The following is a 22,508-nucleotide window of genomic DNA, read 5'->3' on the forward strand; positions in this document are numbered from 1 at the left end:
CAGGTTGAAGTTCGTTCGCTACGCTCACTCACCTTTTGGTTGCAAATTAGCTGTTGTCATAAATGTAAAAGCAATAATAGTGCTGCACCCTGTTGGTAATCCTTGTAACTTTAATGCTATTGAACATCATAGAACAGAACCAACTTGTTTAATTGAAACAGCTGTTAAGATTCAATAATTCCATTTCTCATAAGGTTAACATGGGAAACTCCAGAACAGAGCCCACTGGGGCGGAGCCCGAAAGGATTTTTGAAATAAGAATATGCCTATATGTTAATCGGGAATGTGAACTATCAAATTTCAGCCCAATCCGACCAGTATTTTTCGCGTTCACTTGTCACAAACATACATCCATCCTTTCTCATTTATAATATTATAGTAGGATTGGTTACTGTACTATGGCAATATTGACTCCACTTAAAAATGTACAGATATAGATTTTAATTCATATTGTTTCGGTTTTAAATTCTGTATGTTTCATTTTCAATATTTTAATAAATTTATGTTCATAAATTTAAATACATAAAGTGCGAATTAATGAGCTGATGTCACCTGTCTGCCATGTTATCTTATGGGACGTCTGTCACTGAACAACACCACTTACAACGTTGCCAATTCTACCAGGCCGCGGCCTATAGTTAAAGGTGGCCGTGCTTCAACCTTCAACTCCAAGCCGCGGCCTTCAAAGTGGCAACATCGCAAGTAGGGTTGTAACATTTTAGGATATCTAAGGATTTCTAGGGAAACCATTTTCTGCCTATATCTAGGGACTTTTCGCTCTGAGTTGGTGGCAACACTCCTAGAATGGTGAAATAAAATAAATAACAATATAACCTCAAACAAACAAACCCACCAAACCCAAACGTCACCTTACTTCTTAACCAAAACTCTTATTGATTTGACATTTTATAATGTGTTTAATTAATTAGCATGATAATGTTGAATTTATTTATTAAAAATCCTCATATATCAGTTGCCGAAAATGGCACATTATTTTGGTTCCGAAAATCTAGATACAGTAAACCTCAACCAATTAGGATTAAAGCTAGTTGATCTTCCAACTGATGTTTTACTGTGGATTTTCAAATTTTGTGATGCTGGAACCTTAAGATCCTTAAGTAAAACTTGTAAAAGATTGAACGAAGTTGTTTCAGAAGATTCTGTGTGGGTGAAATGGAGTAATAACGCCCTAATTACTAATCAGAGATCAGATTCTGTGTTAAAAAGGTGAGTAGGCCTAGCTAGTATTGAAATTGTTACCCCAGTTGGGTCCAGTTTCTTAACTGGGCTACAGTATACTCCCTCTTATCCGGACTCCTCGGGACCGAGGCCAGTCCGGATAACGGGTTTTCCGGTTAAACCGACGTCCCCAAAAACTCGTTAAAACGGACTGTTTACTGTGATATTCGACTTAAATTTATGAGAGCATCGTATTTAGATGATCACTGGTATCAAATCTTTCCCTTGAAACAGTCGTTTCAGTACTGCCCACTTCCTGCCGATCTAGTCTGGTTAAACCAATGTGCTGACAAAAATTGTCCGGTTAAAGAGATGTAATTTCCGCTGAGTGCAGTCCAGTTAAACTGATGTCCGGTTAAAAGGTGACCGGAGAAGAGGGAGTCTACTGTATGCTAATATCTATATTGAAACTATCGAATTGAAAATATTGATATAATAATCGATATTTTTAAATATATCTATTATAAAATTAAACTTTCATAACCAACCAAACTTACTGATGGTGAAAAAATTGCACAAAGGTTTACTAATCGAATCGATAGTTTCAATCGATATTAGCATAGCCCAGTTAAGAAACTGTACCCGCCCAGTTATAGGCTCTTAACATAGGCCAAGTTAAAGCATTTTAAACATTCTTTCTAGGCGTATTTTGTAATACAGTAGGCTAACTCCTAGACGGTTAAGCTTACTTCTGGGGTTGTAATTTCAGTTAAAATATATTTGTTGTTGGGCCGAACTGTGATTTATTTAATGATGAATTTTTAATTTCTTGGCTCTTTTTTTTTACTTTTCCAATAGACTTAAAGTAATTTTCAGAGATATTGCCATTGCTATTGGCAATAAGTTAACTTAGGGCAAGAGAAATGTGATACAACTCTTCACCTTATCCTAGGTCTAAGTTAGATAGTGATGGCAAAATTTCTCAAAACATCAATCAATGTATTGAACAACAAAAATCGATGGCATAAAAACATCGAGTCCTAGACATCGATGAGAAAAAGTATGTACCTAGCTTAAAAGATGGGGGGGGGGGCAAGGTGAAGGCGTATTAAAGAGGGGAAATAGCGTGATGCAAGTAAACAAAATTCTAACAACAAAGTAGGCCTAACACAATACAAAACAGATTTTTGTTTTTTAGTGGTTTAAGCTATTTTACATTAACTTAACATATTTGTAAACATATCAGTCAAATATAAGAATGTGTAATAAAAAGAAACCCATGTATTAAGTGATATATTTTACGGGCCTAACGAGAACAATATAGTGGTAACAACATCAAATCAAGGAGTGGAGAAAATATGTCAAAAAAACATTGTAAATAAAAATACCCCATATTGCATGTTTTTATAACTATAGTAAACTTAGGCTATTAAACAAATTTTTATTTCCTCCAGGTCGTTCATAAAGTTAAAAGCTAAGGAAAGATGCAGAATAAGCACAAACTGGAAATATGGTTACTACAAGGATAGAAATCACTACACTGGTGTAAAGTAAGTACGGATAACAAAGAATATTGACTGGCAGAAGAAAGTCACTTAAAACAAGTACTGTAAACAGATGTTTATAATACTCTTTGATCTTTACCGACTTTGCATTGTTACAAACTTTTGTTTAAAACACATGTGATTTTTAGTAATTAGGAAACGATCGTAGGTAAAGTAGTGTACCTATGCAACTCATGTAATTAGTAATTTCTCATTAGAATCAGAATCAGAATCAGAAATATAGAGTGGTTAAATATAGAGTAATCATTGTACCTACCTATTAGTCATAAAGGTTTTTTACATTGCATCTTTATCTTTGCACTCAACCTTACGTCAAGGGATAAAATAAATACATGGTTTACTGTCTGCCTCTTAGTTGCAGCAGGTAATTGTTAAACAAGGTTCCACTATAGGGCTAATTAATGAAATAAATTAGGCCTACACTCCTTTACTTATTGACAGTTAATGATCAACTTTAAAAACGTTACACGTATGTCAGTGGCGTAGCCAGGTTAAAAGCGCCCTGGAGCATAATTGCTTAAGCACCCCCCCCCCCTTCTCTTAACATTAAGCATAACCATCATACATATTGTTTCCCTCATAATGGTATTTTAAGATGATAATAATTTATTCAATAAGCGCCTAAAATACTACTTATGCCTAACAACATGTTTATTTCACAATAGATTACAAAACATTTTAGTGCCATCTTTAGAAAACACTTTTCGGCCGTAAGATGAACTATATTTTTCGCTACACAGCACCATACTTTAAGTTAAATAATTAATAAAACGTAAATTTTGTAAATTACTTATTGTAAAGCCCTCGAAATGGTTTCCTTCTGGTTTTGCTATTAAATGTGGACAATTTGTTACACTGTTAAATATATGTATGTGTGTATTACCACCACATTACTCAGCCAACACAATTATAATAAATTCATATGTCATTAATTGAATTCTTTTACATTTAAAATTTCCTACATGTCGATAAAGGGGTATTTTAGTTGTACAATATAACACAATGATAAAAAAAGCAAATTTTGATAAAAATAGCATATTTGCGAATAAGGACTATTTTCTTCAGCAAAACAAGCGGACGACTTGTATAGCAAGCAATAGCTATTAAAATGTACAGCTAATATCCTCAACATCAGCTGATTCTTTTTTTCCTAGGGAGGAAATAAAGGACTGATTTAGCCCATCAACGTAAGTACAGTACCTATTGAAAACAGTTGTTGTTGCTGCAACTTAATGATGAAATTCTTTACCCAGCCCTTAATAAAAAAGTTTACAAAAATAAAAATACAAACAAGTTTTTAAACTATGGTAAAAACAACAATATACATTTATTTGCTTTATTTAAAGGTTTTTTTGTCTTAACAAACAATGTTGTGAAAATTAAAACTCATATATAGGCCTAGAACAGAAATAGATATTTCACAATCTGTTGAAATTTTGTTTTGGTTTGAGCAGTAGTTTTTGTTTGATAAACTATTACAAGTCGGGTATTGTTTGAAAAGAAAAAGAAATTGTTCTTATTCGGATCGTATTTTGATAAGTACAAAATATTCTCCATTGTAATGAGTTGCGATATTAATGTACGGTAACTAGCCACTCAATAAAAATCACTAAATGTGTAGTTCATTGCACAAGTGAAACCCCAGCAGATGATACCGGCTGACGCCACCTAGCCTATAGTATACGCCGCATCGAGCACGGCGGCGACGATTTACGATTCATCTATGAGTATTATAAATAAAGACTAAATGTAATAGTTTATAATGATAATATTCGTTTTTAAAATATACCTGATTAGAGATAATGTTACTTTAATTTTGTATTTATATGTATATCAGATTTAAAAAAATAAAAGTTTTATTTTCTTGAAGTGAGTTCCGCCCCCCAGAGCCTTCCGCCCTGGAGCGACCGCTCCACGGTCGCTACGCCACTGACGTATGTTCTAAGAGGTGGCGTATTTTCTAGTGTGGCAGGTAATACAAAAAAAATAAAATAAGTGCAATTAATTGTGGTTGACAACATTTAATCCAAGTCACAAATTTACATTTTATTTCTTTCAAATAACTCATAAATCTTAAGAGAATCATATAGGCCTGTTGGTGTAATTTGCAGTACGATTTTTTCAGGTATATGCCATGGCTATGGCTAGAATCCCAAGTACTATGGATAACTCAAGGACCACGTATCCTAGGGGTACCGAGACTGAAGGATGGCATCAAATGGCATTCTCCACACTGCATTGTCAAAACGGCACACACTGACGACATTTCTCGCTTTGTCAAAGCAGACAATGTCATATTCAGTGGTGGGAAGTATGTATGATTTTTTTTAATACCCAAAATATGTTTATGATAAATAGTTAATTATTATTACATCGGTCATCATACCGTTTTACTGTGCCAATGAATAACCCTCTAGCATAGTTTTGAGAAATTTCTCGTGGGGTTACTGTTAAAGCTGAAATTCCTAGACATTCGGATGTCAGTTGTCTCAGCCTTATCAATTACATAAAGTTGTCAATATAATCTCTCTTGGGAATGTTAGGTGTAGTGGAATTTAATTGTAGGGAAGCTGGCTTTTATTCGGGCCTCGTTCATATGGTCGTGAGGCTTCATTGGTAACAAATAATGCAAATGACAAAGCAATGCTGCATTTCCAAAAAGCAAATACTGTAAATAGGCTGATACATAAATATTGACGTACATGCATTGTTGTTAATCAACGTATCTTATAAAGGATGATGAGATCTATTTTAAAAGGAACATGACCTTTCTGTCATGACAGTAGCTGCTTAAATGGTAATTCTTCTTTGTGCCATTTTTTTTCAGTCGAAGTGTAGTGTTACTTTTATAAAATCTCACGAGTGGGCCACGGTTCGTAATAGGCCGCTGAAAATCATCTGTCAAGATAGGTACTATTTCAGGCAAGGTTTCTGTGTTTGGATGTTATTAGACACGATAAGAGCACAAATGAACTTCTTCTTCAGATGAATAATCCGTTGGTGAAGAGAAATATAAGATAAAAGAAATGATCGCCATGAGATGTCCACAAAGTTCCATGTCCATACGACCGCAGGAGATAATCTTCATTTTTCCGCAAATGTGGATGACAATGATGATGTCGACATGACCTTGGGATAGTCTTGATTTTGCTGCAATCATGGAGGACAATGACTAGGGCCTATATTTACTGATGGATATATTTAAGATTTTGCCACGATTACAGGATACTAAAAGACTAATGGAGATGATCTTGTTTTTCATCTGTGATTGCGGAGAACAATATGGCTATTTTTCTGTTACTGTTGAAAATATTCAGGATTTTGACGCAATCACGGAAGACTATGATGATGTCAACATGACTGCGGGAGATAATCTCAATTTTACCGTGATTGTGGATGAAAATGACTATATTTCCGTTACCAAAGGATATATTCAGGATTTAGCCGCGATCACGAAATATGATGATCTTGTTATTGTGACTACAGTATAATCCTGATTAACCGAGGTTGTTGGGATCGAGACAAATACTTGTAAAATATATCTTTAAACAACACATAGCGAATAAAAAATGATAATAATATAATTTTGTTGTTACCTTTTTTCCAAACACCGTAGTATTGTTAAAGAAAATAAATGGTATCAGCAATCTGACACATACTTTCTCCTATTAGCTTGTCAACAACCTGTATCATGGGTAAGCGATGAGAGTAACTAACTATGATATTTAATGGGTAAAATCACAAAAGTTTCATTTCATTAGCTTTTGAACCGTAATTTTTACAGAAATGGGGGCTGCACTATTTTGTTTAGAATATTATAAGGACCATAACAGACAAATTAAATCAAAATTTTTTAAAATCCTTTTTTCTGTTTTTATGGGTTTTTATGAGAAAATAACATAGGCTACAATAACTTTTGAACCACAATTTTTACAGAAATTGGGGTTGCACTATGTTTTTAAGAATTATAACGATTATCACATACTAATTTGAACCAGAACCGCCCTATTAAAAAAAATAAGATTTTGTCATATTTTATGGGTTTTGATGGGAAAATAACATAATTTACAATAAATTTTGAACCGTAATTTTTACAGAAATGGGAATTGTACCACTTTGTTTAATTTAAAGGGCTACAACATACTAAATTTTTATCAAAATCGTTTGGGCCATTTTTGAGAAAATCCGATTTTTCTGTTATTTTATGGGAAAATCAACATTAAAAATCAAAATTTCAAAAAAATGGAAAAATGCCTGGAGATATCATGGATTAGTACCTACATACCAAATTTGATCAAAATCGGACCACAGGTGTAGTCTGTAGCTCTGCACATATCCAGACTTACACACACACATACATCACTTCAAAAACCACTTTTCTAAAACAAATACATCCACTCAAAACTCAAACGCCAAAATTTTGACAAAAACAATACTTTCTCCATATACTATGTATGTGTAGGGGGAGAAAGTAAAAATGACACATCAAACATTTTCAATACTTTTTCAATTGTCTTGAAAAATTTTAAACAAAGTACCTATTATTACAATTATGATAAACCAATCCAGACTAAATTATTTAAAACAAAACACTAAGGTGGATCTTTCTAATTTAAAAGGTATAAAATTACATTTTTTAAGTTTGACCTGATCTATAACTGGACACAATCATGTCTACATCAAAACCAGTGTTGGGGAAGCTACTTTTAAAATGTAGCTAGCTACAACTACTGCTACATTTCCAAAAAAGTAGCTTAGCTACAGCTACAGCTACAGTTCCGAAAAAGTAGCTAGCTACAACTACAGCTACAATGAAATGTAGCTACAGCTACAATTTTAGCTACTTTTCCAAAGACGTTACTTTTTATTCCACGCACATTAGGTAAATGTAAAATCAATTGCAACTACATTTTTATTGAACAAACATTTAAACAAAAAATGTCAGTATGGTATCTAACATTACTTAGAAAACAAATTATTCCTAGATTGTATTTAATTTGTTGGCATTATAAGCCTAAAACTACAACAACAGAACCAAATAATTGGGTGTCCCATCATATTTAGTACTTATTTTTAAATATTGCATTATTTTTAAGCATCTTATATGTAATTTTCATTAAGTTCAAAGGACATACAACAAAACTTTATTTTAAAAGCTCATTTTATTTCTTTAATATATATTCATTTATAGATGTCTTGTATAAACAATTAAGACCAATAAAACTGTAAACCGATTATTTAAAAATACTTGTTGGTGTTACAGAGCCTAAGTTAGCCTACTGAAATTGGAGTTTTTTGCCTTTCTTAACTTTTATGTTAAAAACGACATTTTTACAACTTTTAACCATAGTGATAAGTTACTTGTTCTATGAATAACACTTTTCAATGTCAAGAAATCATCCTTTATTGTCATTATGCATAGGGCAAATTGTGCTTCAACCTAGTTGGTACAGAAAACAAACTTATCCTGAAATCGGCTTTGATTTAAACATGTTGAAATTTGTAAAGTAAAAATAACATGTAGGCCTACTTGGCTTTGTAACAAGTTGGCTATAGTAGGCTTGTTCTTGCAAGGACTAAACAGATATATTCCTAATAATTGAACTTGGAAGTTGGTATTCGTTTTAAATCATAGCATAGCCTAGGAATAGTCATATACAAGAGCTGTTAGCAGGTGTAAACTATGCAATTTTTTCAATCTAAGTTTCATGTTATATGGAGATTTTTTCGTTACAATTATCAGGTAGTCTAGGCATATCTTAAATCTCATCAGGTAATTTCCTCTTTGTTACTTTAGTAATCTTTGAAAAATCTTCGTAATCTAACCAAGGAAGGGCTTGTGATGATGAACCACAATCAACAGCTGAAGCTAGACCTGCTTTCTCATTATTTTAAGGTTTAGTGTTGGTTTCCATTAAAACCCAAGTTGAAACACAATCAATATAATAAAGAAACCAAATTGATTACTAATTTCCCTGTCAATCACTTGCAAGCATTCAATAGCTTCTCTTGTCACCGGTAACGTTTAAACGTCGTCTGCAACTAGCGATTTTATTTTATCTGACAGTAATCATAGAGTAGTAAATTAAGGAAATGAGAGCCAAAAATGTGGATAACACTCATTTAATGGCGTCCATGTCCACACAACGTTGTAATGGGGAATGAAACGGCTGCAACCAGCTGTATGAAGCCAAGAAAGTAGGCCTAATGTTTTTTGAAAATCTCAGTTTGAAAGAGGTTGTTTTACGTAAGGTTGAGGTTATGATAAAAATCACTATCTCAAACAATGTTAATGTAGCGAGAAAAGTAGCTAAAATTCCGCTACAACTACTCTAAAAATGTAGCTAGCTACAGCTAAAGCTACAAAATCTTAAATGTAGCGTAGCTACAGCTAACGCTACAAAAAAAGTAGCGCGCTACTGTAGCGTCGCTACTTGTAGCGCGCTACTTCCCAATACTGATCAAAACATAGAAATGCAGAAGACTGACTGACACTGACACTGCTATTGTTTATGTTCTGCAGACGACTCGTCCAGTCCAGTTTCCCATTGGTAGCCGGCCAATCTAGTTTCATGTGATTTTAATTTGTATGGTTTTTGTGGTTCATTCTAACGTTATAATAATATGTAATGGTAATTTCAAGTACTGTATTCGTTTCAATAAATTGCAAATTAATAGGTATTTTTACGTTTCTTTAAATAGAAACATACTATAATAAAGTAATAGTTTTCCTACTGAAAATCCAAATAAATATTTAGGCCAAAAACGACCTCGGATAACCCGAGGGCTCGGATAGGTGGGGCTCAATAATTGGGAGTTTACTGTACGGTATTCAGGAATTTGCCAGGAATATTGTGGAGGACAATGATGATGTCTCAGAAGCAATACAACCCCCACGAGCATTGCACATTGTGTGTTTGGGTAGGAGGGGTAGCCTGAGAACATCAAGCCCTGGGCACCAATAAACCATGTGACTGCCCTGTATGTCAGGGGAAGCCTAAGAGTAACAGCTAGACTAAATATCAACAAGCTAACACGCGAACTATTGAGAAAACCGTTAGCCGCACACCTATCAACCGCATACTTTAATGAAAGGTCTCGATGAGAAACATACCTTCATTTTTCGAAAAAACCCTCTCCTAAGGGTATGAACCTAAATAAAGGGAAGCACGGACAGTGGAACTCCGTTTTTTTCTAGATTTTTCATTGATAAAAAATAATTATATTTAAACTTGAATGTCTACTCCACAGTGTAGTGTATTAATGAAACCATTTCCCCAGTGTATTTAACTAAACTAAAGAAAATTGTATAAAACTAAGCGATACAATAGAGTTTCTAAAAACAAAACGGCAGGGTATTGTAGCTGTTAATTCATTAGCTTAAAATAATCACAATCTCTACTCTGTGCTCTCACCGTGGTACAAATCAGGAGTTCCACTATAGTTTTAAGCCCCAGGAATAAAAATAAGATTTCTTTATATTTTGATTTCAGGGATAAAAACATATGTGCTTGGTCAACTGAATCAAACAAGTTATTGTTTTGTCAACGGAGCAACCACACACAAGACATCCAAGACTTGGATGGTAAAAGAAACATAATAGTAACAGGCTCCAAAGATGGCACTGTTAAGGTGGGGATAAAACACAAGATTTAGCATCATTTTTCTATCCTTTTACTTTATAATCTTTACAATCTATTCTTTTTTAAATCAGTACCTGGGGACCGAGCTTTGCTCGGGGAAAATTATTACTTTACTCTGAAAAGTATTGCAGATACATTAATCCACTCCCAATCTCCACACTGCTAACCTTCACTACTTACTTCACCACTCCCTACGTATTGGACCTGTTTGCCCTCCTTCCCTATACCATTTTAGAATTGCAGGTACATAAATGCCACAGACAGTTCCCACACTCTGCACTGCTAGCATTACTACTTCCTACACCATTTCCTACGTCATGGACCTGTTTTCCTCTCCTCCCTTCTCGTAGCATTTTAGGATTGTAGATACCTTAATGTAGTTCCCATAAACAGTTCCCAGGCTCCAGACTGCTCGCCTTTACTACTTCCTTCACCTCTTCCTACGTCGCAGACCTGTTTCCCTCCATTCCCATAGCATTTTAGGATTGTAGATACCTTAATCTAATCGTCATAAATATTTCCCACACTCCGGACTGCTTACCTTTACTACTTCCTTCACCACTTCCTATGTCGCAGACCTCTTTCCATCCCTTCCCATAGGATTTTAGGATTGTTGATTCTTTAATCTAATCGTCATAAACATTTCCCACACTCCAGACTGCTCGCCTTTACTACTTCCTTCACCACTTCCTACGTCGCGGACATGATTCCCTCCCGTCCCATAGCATTTTAGGATTGTAGATAACTTGATCTAATCGTTATTAACAGTTCCCACACTCCGGACTGCTCACATTTACTACTTTCTTCACCACTTCCTACGTCGTGAACCTGTTTCCCTCCCTTCCCATAGCATTTTAGGATTGCAGATTCCTTAATCTAATCGTCATAAACAGTTTTCACACTCCAGACTGCTCGCCTTTACTACTTCCTTCACCACTTCCTACGTCGCGGACCTCTTTCCATCCCTTCCCATAGGATTTTAGGATTGCAGATTCCTTATTCTAATCGTCTTAAACAGTTTCCACACTCCAGACTGCTCGCCTTTACTACTTCCTTCACCACTTCCTACGTCGCGGACCTCTTTCCATCCCTTCCCATAGGATTTTAGGATTGCAGATTCCTTAATCTAATCGTCTTAAACAGTTTCCACACTCCAGACTGCTCGCCTTTACTACTTCCTTCACCACTTCCTACGTCGCGGACCTGATTCCCTCCCTTCCCATAGCATTTTATGATAGTAGATAACTTGTTTTAATCGTTATTAACAATTCCCACACTCCGGACTGCTCAGCCTTGCTACTTCCTTCACCACTCCCTATGTCGTAGACCTGTTTGCCCTCCTTCTTTATACTATTTCAGAATTGCAGATACATAAATGCCACACAGACGGTTCCCACACTCTGCACTGCTAGCATTACTACTTCCTACACCATTTCCTACGTCATGGACCTGTTTTCCTCCCTTCTCGTAGCATTTTAGGATTGTAGATATCTTAATGTAATTCCCATAAACAGTTCCCAGACTCCAGACTGCTCGCCTTTACTACTTCCTTCACCACTTCCTACGTCGCGGACCTGTTTCCCACCACTCCCATTGCATTTTAGGATTGTAGATTCCTTAATCTAATCGTCATAAACAGTTTTCACACTCCAGACTGCTCGCCTTTACTACTTCCTTCACCACTTCCTACGTCGCGGACCTGATTCCCTCCCTTCCCATAGCATTTTAGGATTGTAGATAACTTGTTTTAATCGTTATTAACAATTCCCACACTCCGGACTGCTCACCCATGCTACTTCCTTCACCACTCCCTATGTCGTAGACCTGTTTGCCCTCCTTCTTTATACTATTTTAAAATTGCAGATACATAAATGCCACAGACGGTTTCCACACTCTGCACTGCTAGCCTTACAACTTCCTTCCCCATTTCCTACGTCATGGACCTGTTTTCCTCCCTCCCATTACATTTTAGGATTGCAGATACCTTAATTTAATCGTCATAAACAGTTCCCACACTCCAGACTGCTCACCTTTACTACTTCCTTCACCACTTCCTATGTCGTGGACCTGTTTTCCTCCCTTTCCATAGCATTTAAGGATTGCAGATACCGTAATCTAATCGTCATAAACAGATCCCACACTCCACACTGCTACCCTTGACTACAGAATCTAGTAATCTTCAGTATAATCTTTGCTCAATAGTAACAACTGATGTTTTTCCTTTTGTACTGTATTTTGTTTTGCTAGTATACTGTGGATAGACAAATTACAAGCTACAAGTCTTTTGTTTACTTTTTCAGCCAACATGGTTACCTAGCAACCCATAAGACTAATGTTAAAAAAATGTGATTTTCAATTTCATTTTTCTACGTAATTAGATTTTTTATGGCAGTTCTAATTGCAGTAAACTCGTTTTTAGGCCAGAAATAAACTATATACAACATTTGAAGAAAATCGTCGGAGCCGTTTTCGAGATCTTGGTGCAAGCATACATACATACATACATACATACATACATACAAGCAAACTTTGCTCGTATTAGAGTATAGTACCTGGGGACCGAGCTTTGCTCGGGAAAAATTATTAGTTTACTCTGAAAAGTATTGCAGATACATTAATCCACTCCCAATCTCCACACTGCTCACCTTCACTACTTACTTCACCACTCCCTACGTCGTGGACCTGTTTTCCCTCCTTCCCTATACCATTTTAGAATTGCAGATACATAAACGCCACAGTCAGTTCCCACACTCTGCACTGCTAGCATTACTACTTCCTTCACCACTTCCTACGTCGCGGACCTGTTTCTCTCCCTTCCAATGGCATTTTAGGATTGCAGATTAACTAATCTAATCGTCATTAACAGTTCCAACACTCCGGGCTGCTTGCCTTCACTACTTCCTTCACCTCTTCCTACGTCACAGACCTGTTTCCCTCCATTCCCATAGCATTTTAGGATTGTAGATACCTTAATCTAATCGTCATAAACATTTCCCACACTCCGGACTGCTCACCTTTACTACTTCCTTCACCACTTCCTATGTCGCAGACCTCTTTCCATCCCTTCCCATAGCATTTTAGGATTGTAGATTCCTTAATCTAATCGTCATAAACAGTTTCCACACTCCAGACTGCTCGCCTTTACTACTTCCTTCACCACTTCCTACGTCGCGGACCTAATTCCCTCCCTTCCCATAGCATTTTAGGATTGTAGATAACTTGATCTAATCGTTATTAACAATTCCCACACTCCGGACTGCTCACCCTTACTACTTCCTTCACCACTCCCTATGTCGTAGACCTGTTTGCCCTCCTTCCTTATACTATTTTAGAATTGCAGATACATAAATGCCGCAGACGGTTCCCACACTCTGCACTGCTAGCCTTACAACTTCCTTCCTCATTTCCTACGTCATGGACCTGTTTTCCTCCCTTCCCATTACATTTTAGGATTGCAGATTACCTTAAAAACAGTTCCCACACTCCAGACTGCTCGCCTTTACTACTTCCTTCACCACTTCCTATGTCGTGGACCTATTTCCTCCCTTTCCATAGCATTTAAGGATTGCAGATACCGTAATCCAATCGTCATAAACAAATCCCACACTCCACACTGCTACCCTTGACTATAGAATCGAGTAATCTTCAGTATAATCTTTGCTCAATAGTAACAACTGATGTTTTTCCTTTTGTACTGTATTTTGTTTTTCTAGTATACTGTGGATAGACAAATTACAAGTCTTTTGTTTACTTTTTCCTTGTTATTTAATTCAGCCAACATGGTTACCTAGCAACCCATAAGACTAATGTTAAAAAAATGTGATTTTCAGTTTCATTTTTCTATGTAATTAGATTTTTGTTGGCAGTTCTATTTGCAGTAAACTCGTTTTTAGGCCAGAAATAAACTATATACAACATTTGAAGAAAATCGTCGGAGCCGTTTTCGAGATCTTGGTGCAAGCATACATACATACATACATACATACATACATACAAGCAAACTTTGCTCGTATTAGAGTATAGGATATAGGATACTAGCAATAACAAATTATTTCTTTTATCTTTAAAGTCCCAGTTCAACCAAGAGTAAATTTTTGATGGTTAAAAACTGTGCACAGCTGTCCTTGATCAGGACTGGCTAATGAATCAAAAATCATAAATTTAATAATAAATTTGAGCCAGTAACAAAGATAAACAAAGAATCTCACTCAGTTGTCTAGCTGAGTTACATGTCATATATTGGTTGTCTAGGTATGGCAGTCCCATGATGGGTTTGGTTCGTTGCTGTGTGGCTGTACCATCAAGATGTCAGACCGTGTGTGTTCTGTAGCTATGGACCCATCACTCAGTTGTCTAGCTGAGTTACATGTCTGTTAAGCCAATCTGTTACTAAATATTGGTTGTCTAGGTATGGCAGTCCCATGATGGGTTTGGTTCGTTGCTGTGTGGCTGTACCATCAAGGTGTCAGACCATGTGTGTTCTGTAGCTTTGGACCCATCACTCAGTTGTCTAGCTGGGTTACATGTCTGTTAAGCCAATCTGTTACTAAATATTGGTTGTCTAGGTATGGCAGTCCCATGATGGGTTTGGTTCGTTGCTGTGTGGCTGTACCATCAAGGTGTCAGACCATGTGTGTTCTGTAGCTTTGGACCCATCACTCAGTTGTCTAGCTGAGTTACATGTCTGTTAAAGCCAATTTGTTACTAAATATTGGTTGTCTAGGTATGGCAGTCCCATGATGGGTTTGGTTCGTTGCTGTGTGGCTGTACCATCAAGGTGTCAGACCATGTGTGTTCTGTAGCTATGGACCCATCACTCAGTTGTCTAGCTGAGTTACATGTCTGTTAAGCCAATCTGTTACTAAATATTGGTTGTCTAGGTATGGCAGTCCCATGATGGGTTTAGTTCGTTGCTGTGTGGCTGTACCATCAAGGTGTCAGACCATGTGTGTTCTGTAGCTTTGGACCCATCACTCAGTTGTCTAGCTGGGTTACATGTCTGTTAAGCCAATCTGTTACTAAATATTGGTTGTCTAGGTATGGCAGTCCCATGATGGGTTTAGTTCGTTGCTGTGTGGCTGTACCATCAAGGTGTCAGACCGTGTGTGGTCTGTAGCTATGGACCCATCCCTCAGCTGTCTTGCTGCTGGATCTGCAGGTTACTATGGCGTCCACCCACTTCACTTGTATGATTTGGATCGGTTAGTCAATAAATTTACTTAAGATCAGGAATTTTTTGAGTGTAGCTAGCTAACCCTTGAGAGTAAAGGGAGTAAGAGTAAGACTTCATGTTTGGACCTGAAATACAGATTTGTTTAAATAATTGCCTATTTTAGCAAGACTTGTTGTTTGACACATGCTTGCATTTCGCAAATTTTTTTCACGGTTTTTGTTTTGCTTATTGTTTTGAAATTTAACAGATTGTAAAATAAGTTCATATTAAATACAAATTTTTTGTTATATCACATCTGTTCAGGTTTTAGCACATGTCTGGCATAAAGTTCAGCACTATTCCTTTGCACATAGTTTTATTCCGAACTGATGAAGTCAACTCGTGTTACAACTTTTAGAAGTTAACATTATTCATGTTGTCTGATTAAATGTTGACGATTGATTTGTAGTCAGTGTGCCACTGGCTGCATGCTGTTAAGTTTAATACCAACCGATAATTGTATACAAAAAAATCTTCATTCTTTTATATCTGAAAAAAAATGTTTATTTGGTTTTAGAGGAATAGAAAGATTGATGACCAAAAGTGTAGTGAAGAATGGAGCAGCTGTGTTTGACATCCAATGGGAGTGCCCTAACACTCTGGTTACCTGTGGATTTGATGCCATTCTGCGTCTTTGGGATATAAGGTCAGTTTGACAGATTAGATATCCCAAACTCTGAAGAGATTCTCTAAAAGAGAGAAGGATAACAGTTAAGAGTCCTTGGATGCTAGCGGCCATCTTGGGTAATTTTAAACAGCTGCTGAAGAGTTATTTACCGTCCTCATTATTTCAAACACCAAAGTGAATATAATTTAAATATCTAGTATACTGTGAGATTAGAAATGTTCTTTGTAGTTTTGAATTGTTCTCCAAGGGAGTCCATGGAAGCTAACGGCCATCTTGGATTTGGCTGCCATAAGAGCAATGTTAATTTAGTTAATTTCAAACAGCCGCTGAAGAGTTATTTACCGTTCACCAATATTTTTTCTAACACCAGAGTGACTGTAATTTAAATATATAGTAGCCTATACTATGAAATTACAAATTTTCTTTGTAGTTCTTTAATTGTTTTATGAGTTAGATCGTCTAGGCTCCAAGGACTCTTAACTGTCCCAGCTATAGAAAAAATGAAAATATCCATCTAAAAATTGTAATTATCATTTTTATGAAATAGGGGACCAAGAGGGAAAAACTGCTTATAGCTATTTGTGTGAGCACAAGTATGAAGAAGCTTTAGCTGAGTGCGGCCATACATTTTGAGAGTGGCAATAACTGTTTGTGCATGTAATATAGGGAGCGGTAAAATGATCTGGCGGTGCTTCAAGACTGCAAATAAAACATATGTTTTATTTAGGATATTATATTATGATCAGATGTAAACAAATATTGTTATTAGTGTTATAAACTTCTTACAAAAGACATGTTCAAATAAAATGTTATTAATTTAGTTCATTCCTAATTATTATTGTCACGAAAAGTATAGACGGTCGTGATGCATGGCGCAGCGTGATGCAAACCTACAGATCCAACAGGAAATTGAAGAGATAAGACTTCAAAGAAATCAAATCCATGTCAAGCCTCCAGAAAATTTTTCCTTCAACCCCTATGATTGGAGTGCTTGGAAGAAACGCTTTGAAAGGTACAGGTCAGTCAGCGATCTACATAAAGCACCTGGGAAAAGGCAAGTTGACATTCTTTGCTACTGAATGGGGGATAAGGCTGAGGGAATATTTGATTCCTTTAATCTAAGCCCTGATGAGTTGGAAAATTATGAATTGACTATGGGAAAATTCGAAAACCATTTCGTTCCTAAAACAAACATAATTTATCAGCGTGCTAAATTTCTTAGACGAAAACAGGGATCCTCAGAGTCTGCTGAAAACTTCATCACAGACTTACATACTCTTGCAAAACCATGCAACTGGGGAGATTTAAGGGATGAAATGATTCTCATGCAACTTATCGTTGGAATGAATGATCAAAACCTTAGTGATCGCTTACATTTACAAAGCTCACTAAAATTAGAAACTGCAGTTGATGCTCTTCGTAGTTCAGAGGCATTAGTTAGGCAAAAACTTGACCTAGCTGATCCCTCCATTGATCGGGTAAAATTAAACACCACTTCCAAAAAGTCTTTTTGTAAGAAAACTGTTCCTAATAACCATGGAAAATTCAATCCAAAAAACCCTTGTAAATGGTGTGGGAATACTCCATCCCATCGCCGAGGCTTGTGTCCTGCCAAAAATGTTCGGTGTAACAACTGTAAAGCAAACGGTCACTTTGCTAAAGTTTGTTCTAAGCAAAAGGTTACGGTAATGAAGTCAGTAGTGAACCTCAGTTTGTTAATCAATATTGTACAAATTCAACAAATTCTGAAGAATTCTTAGGTAAAATTACCGAAAACAGTGTTCTAAACCCTGAATCTTGGGAAATTGACCTCAGGTTTAATGATTCTGACATTATTAAGTTTAAAATCGATACCGGAGCAGACGTTTCAGTTTTGCCAGCTAATATCAAGCTAAACAAAAAAGTTCCATTGCAACATACGTGTAAAAGACTTTCAGGACCGGATGGGACTCACTTAGCTGTACGAGGGATGGTAAATGTAAAGTTAGACTATAAGAACAAATCTTGTTTTGAGCGTTTTTATGTAGCAGAAAAATGTAAAACACCGCTCATAGGTAAAACAGCCATTGAAAAACTTAACCTTCTACAAGTTGTCCGAAGTGTACCTTCGACTTCAAACTCCAGGCATGCTGCCAAATCCCTTGGAAGTTTGAAATCTGGAGACAGTGTTTGGATATCTGACTTGGGAAAACCTGGAACGGTTGTAAAAGCAGCAACTGAACCACGATCATATATCGTCAGGACTGATACAAGAGGCCTAAGAAGAAACCGTTTCCATCTTCTACCATTTCCCAATGACTTGAAAAGTACACCATCACGAGACAATGTGACAGAACAAAATTCAACAAGTGTCTGTACCAGAAGTCCACAATCACGAGAGGACAGCTCAAGTTACAAGACTAGACACGGGCGTGAAGTACATCCTCCAAGGAGACTCGATCTTTAAGGAGGGGGATGTTTCAAGACTGCAAATAAAACATATGTTTTATTTAGGATATTATATTATGATCAGATGGAAACAAATATTGTTATTAGTGTTATAAACTTCTTACAAAGACATGTTCAAATAAAATGTTATGAATTTAGTTCATTCCTAATTATTATTGTCACGAAAAGAATAGACGGTCGTGATACAGGCGGTTTGCTTTGCCGCCCTGTCGAGTGAATGACTGGCGGAGGGTGGTGGGAATAGGGGGATTTCCAAAGCCTACGTGTGGATATTTTTAGTAGCCATGGAGCTGTGGACAGCTGAGCACTGAGCGTTTGTGGTGGAATCATGTTTTCTAATTGGCAATTCAGCAACAGTTCTGTAGACTTTTTAATGTGGGTCAAAGAAGAAAAGTCCCTACTCAAAACCCCATTTCGCTGTGGGTGGGTCAGGTAATTGAAAATAAAATCAACAAAGGTCAGCCCAGACGCCAGAGAACGTCAAGAGAGTGAGGAAGACTGTGAGGTGTGGTTGAAAGTGCACTTCATCTCTCATAATGACAATTTTGTCACCTGTAATCAAATGAATCACTTGTTCTTAAAATGAGTTACGCTTTGTTAATTTACTGGGCTTCAACTGATTTGCACGATTGCCATTTTATATGGATGAAATTGCAGGTCGTATCGTAATATTCTTCTACCGAGTGGCCAGACATGTGCAGAGCTGCAGCTTGTTTGCCTGCAAGCCGCCAAGGACTAGCTTCCACAGCTTCTCTCACTCTCTCAACGTTCTCTGGCGTCCAGGCTGACCTTGCATAGCCTGTTGATTTTTGTTTCAATGCTGAACTAGTAGCTCTGAAGTTACCCACCCCCTGCAAAATTGTGTTTCGAGTTGGGACTTTTGCTCTTGGACCCAAATTGTAATGTCTACAGAACTGCCACTGAACAGGTACACAGGAATTGCAACTTAATAGTTATTTGTGCAACTAGTGAGCAAAGTGAGCAATTGACTCACTCGAGAGAAATACTTACGAGGCGAGTGAGGAATGGTTTCTCGAGTGAGGCAATTGCACTTTGCACTCGAGTTGCACATTATATTTTTCCTACAGTTACCATAAAACAAATAAATTGTAAAGAAACGTAACAAATTTTTACACAGAAGTGAACTTTTAATATGACAAATCTAGAGTGAGTGAGACAAAGTAATTAGAGTGAGACAATGTTAACATTGTTTCACTGATGAGCGAATTGGCCACTTTGCTTTCTCAAATCAGTGAGAGAACATGTACATTGTTAGGTATCTGTAGGAAAAATGATTTTTTACCATCATTATTAACTTATGACAGATTCACTTTGTATATGTAGCTAAAATGTCATTTAGGCTATATTTTCTTGTTTTAGGTTATGTTATTTGCTTACAGGATGTTAGTGTTTTATAGAAACCCCAACTGTGAAATTAGCTGATTCAGTGAGCAGGAATGAATAAAGCGGCAAATGAGCTATTTTGCGTAGGCCCTACTGTTTACAGATGTGGCAATGTGATCATTTCCATGCAGTGGTATGAAGAATTATTTTAATGTGAAAAATGTAAAGCTATTTCAACAATCAATATGGTGTGACATGGAACATTTTTAGCCCATCACCTGAGTGAGAGTTGTTAGTTGTTACAATGTATCTGTACAGGGTAGGCTGCTGTGTAGCCAACTGGTCTGATCCGTTTGGAGCCGCAGGATATTCTCTTGCTACAGATTGTGAATGCTCAATGTTGTGTGGAACTGCTACCCACGGTAGAGTACAGTTTTGGGACAAGCGCTCACCACACAGTATACAGGTACTGTAGCAAAAATGGAAATATACAATTTCTTATTATCTTATCTTATCTGACAGGGGCAGCACCCCCTGGTACCATAAAGCACTTCATCCAAAAAGTCTAGTTATATTACGCACCCCAGACAGGTGATCTATTGATCGACCCTACAGATTCAGGCATCCGATGAAAGCCTGTAGTCTTCCACTCAACTCCTCAGGAAGGTTACACCTCTTACCAAATTGCCAAGAGTTATCCTTCTAGCGTCAGAGAGCTTTGCACAATCAAAGAGCATGTGATCGGCTGTCTCCTCTGACTTACCGCAATGCCTACAGATAGGTTCGCCATCAAACAAGCCCATCTGTTGTAAATGTTTCCTGAATCGCCCATGGTCAGTTATCAGTTCTACTGTTAATTTAATTCTTCGCCTGTCTGGCCTCAAAAGGTCAGTGGGATAAAAAACTTATTTCCTATATGATATGGGAAATTAGAAAATAATCAATTAAATGTACCATCAACTAAACTGATGACCAAATGCATTTCAATTACGCTTGGGACATGCTCATTTACTGCTTCTCCCAGAGTCTTGACTCCATCTTGTAAAACTTTATCACCTACATGCATTATCAAGTTAATGAAATGTTTAGTACTGTAACTATAAATACTTTAATTGTATTGTTAAAAATATAAAACTGTTTTATCTAACATACAATGACAGTTCTAATAGTATGAAATAAATGAGTTTAAAGATTGTTACAAGTCACTGTTTATTGAAGGCATTCTTCGGTCGTGGAGTTGCCAGCAGTCCGGTATACAGCCTCAGTTTTGACCCAAGTCAGCTGTTCATTGCCCAAGACTCCTGTGTCAATGTCCTTGACTTCTCTCATCACCTTGAACCTGATGTCCAATGCGCTGATTACACCTCATTCTGGACCAACAACAGAAATATACAAGTGCTGTGATTATTGCTCTACTACAATATCTGGGTTTTTATTCTGTTATGTTTGTATTTGTTTGGTATTAAATACTGAATTGTGAACACATTTTTTTATTTTCTTGAATTTTTTGTCTCCTGATTGCATTAAGTACCTACCCAAAAATTTAATTTAATTAATCCAATTTAATTTAAAATGTAATTTAATCCAGTAACCTAACGCATTTTACCTTGCATGAAATGGGGTAGTAGGTTTCTTTTTTTAAGTTGTTTGTAATCGTACCGAGATGCTAAATCCGAATTTTTGACCTCTGCGACCCTCTGGATCACCTGCAAAAACCTTAAAAAAAGGCGGAATTTCGTATTGCACTGTGGATGCGATACTCCCTGGTGTGGATTAACATCCGCACTAGTGAGTACTACGACTATCCGCGGTACTATCCTGATAATCAGAGCAATTTTTTAATACAAAGGCAAAAATGTGGTTCGGATTCCACCACAAACTGTAGTTCTCTTAGTTGCCATTAGCTGTATGGGCTATTAATTAACAGCTGTGTCTAAGGAATATGCCGGCCTTAGTCACTAACAGGACTACAAGGTCGCACCTACATAGTGTGGTCGCCATTTCATAAAAAAAGTATTTAAGTTTTAAAGTGAGCATTTTTTAGAATAGATATTGAAGAAAGTACACAAACACATTTTGGGAAGGTGGTCCAAAACCACTTTAAGATAATATGTTATGTTTAGGAGGTTTGGGGCATTGTTTAACCTTTCATTTACTCATCCACATACCCTTTGGCCTGTCCATGGATCATATCCAGCAAAGCAAGGGTGAGCCTGTACAGTACAAGGTACTGATAAAAAAGTAGTGGCAGGTATCAGGATTTTAACTGACCGCACCCACGGCATCGCTGTTTGGGCCCGAAGCTTATGATGCTACCGACCGAGTCATCAACTCACTCAATATACCTTTATTTATCCAGATCTCCAGATGGATTAATATAATGGGGTTTTAGAAATATCCATTCACTTAAATAAAAAAGAGTTGACGTATCAGAATGCTAAAATAAAAATTATTTTATGCCTCTTTAGAGAGATCTCAAATACATGGCC

The 22,508-nt window shown here is 36.8% G+C and overlaps 2 protein-coding genes across 3 annotated transcripts in view; one reads left to right on the forward strand and one right to left on the reverse strand.

Moving 5' to 3' along the window:
* Positions 1-854: 854 nt before the first annotated feature.
* On the forward strand, positions 855-21,504 carry LOC128986211 (F-box/WD repeat-containing protein 4). Of its 2 annotated transcripts, XM_054406434.1 has the most exons (8): positions 855-1,227; positions 2,634-2,729; positions 4,870-5,055; positions 10,238-10,376; positions 15,425-15,588; positions 16,117-16,245; positions 20,338-20,485; positions 21,238-21,504. In XM_054406434.1, exons 1-8 carry the CDS (start codon positions 983-985, stop codon positions 21,421-21,423), a joined length of 1,293 nt encoding a protein of 430 aa, XP_054262409.1. In that variant the 5' UTR covers positions 855-982; the 3' UTR covers positions 21,424-21,504. The 2 variants fall into 2 exon arrangements, with proteins under 2 accessions (XP_054262409.1, XP_054262418.1); XM_054406443.1 differs by lacking the exon at positions 2,634-2,729.
* Positions 21,205-22,508, reverse strand: part of LOC128986223 (pantothenate kinase 3) — a 45,016-nt gene continuing 43,712 nt past the window's right edge. The window contains exon 10 of the transcript XR_008490108.1: positions 21,205-21,389. The gene's annotated coding sequence lies outside the window, so the exon portion shown is untranslated. The remainder of the gene's footprint in view (positions 21,390-22,508) is intronic.

The sequence above is a fragment of the Macrosteles quadrilineatus genome, unplaced genomic scaffold, assembly GCF_028750875.1.
Source record: "Macrosteles quadrilineatus isolate MER2022 unplaced genomic scaffold, UCM_ALF_1.0 Scaffold_1__1_contigs__length_201487025, whole genome shotgun sequence".
NCBI classification, from domain to species: domain Eukaryota; kingdom Metazoa; phylum Arthropoda; class Insecta; order Hemiptera; family Cicadellidae; genus Macrosteles; species Macrosteles quadrilineatus.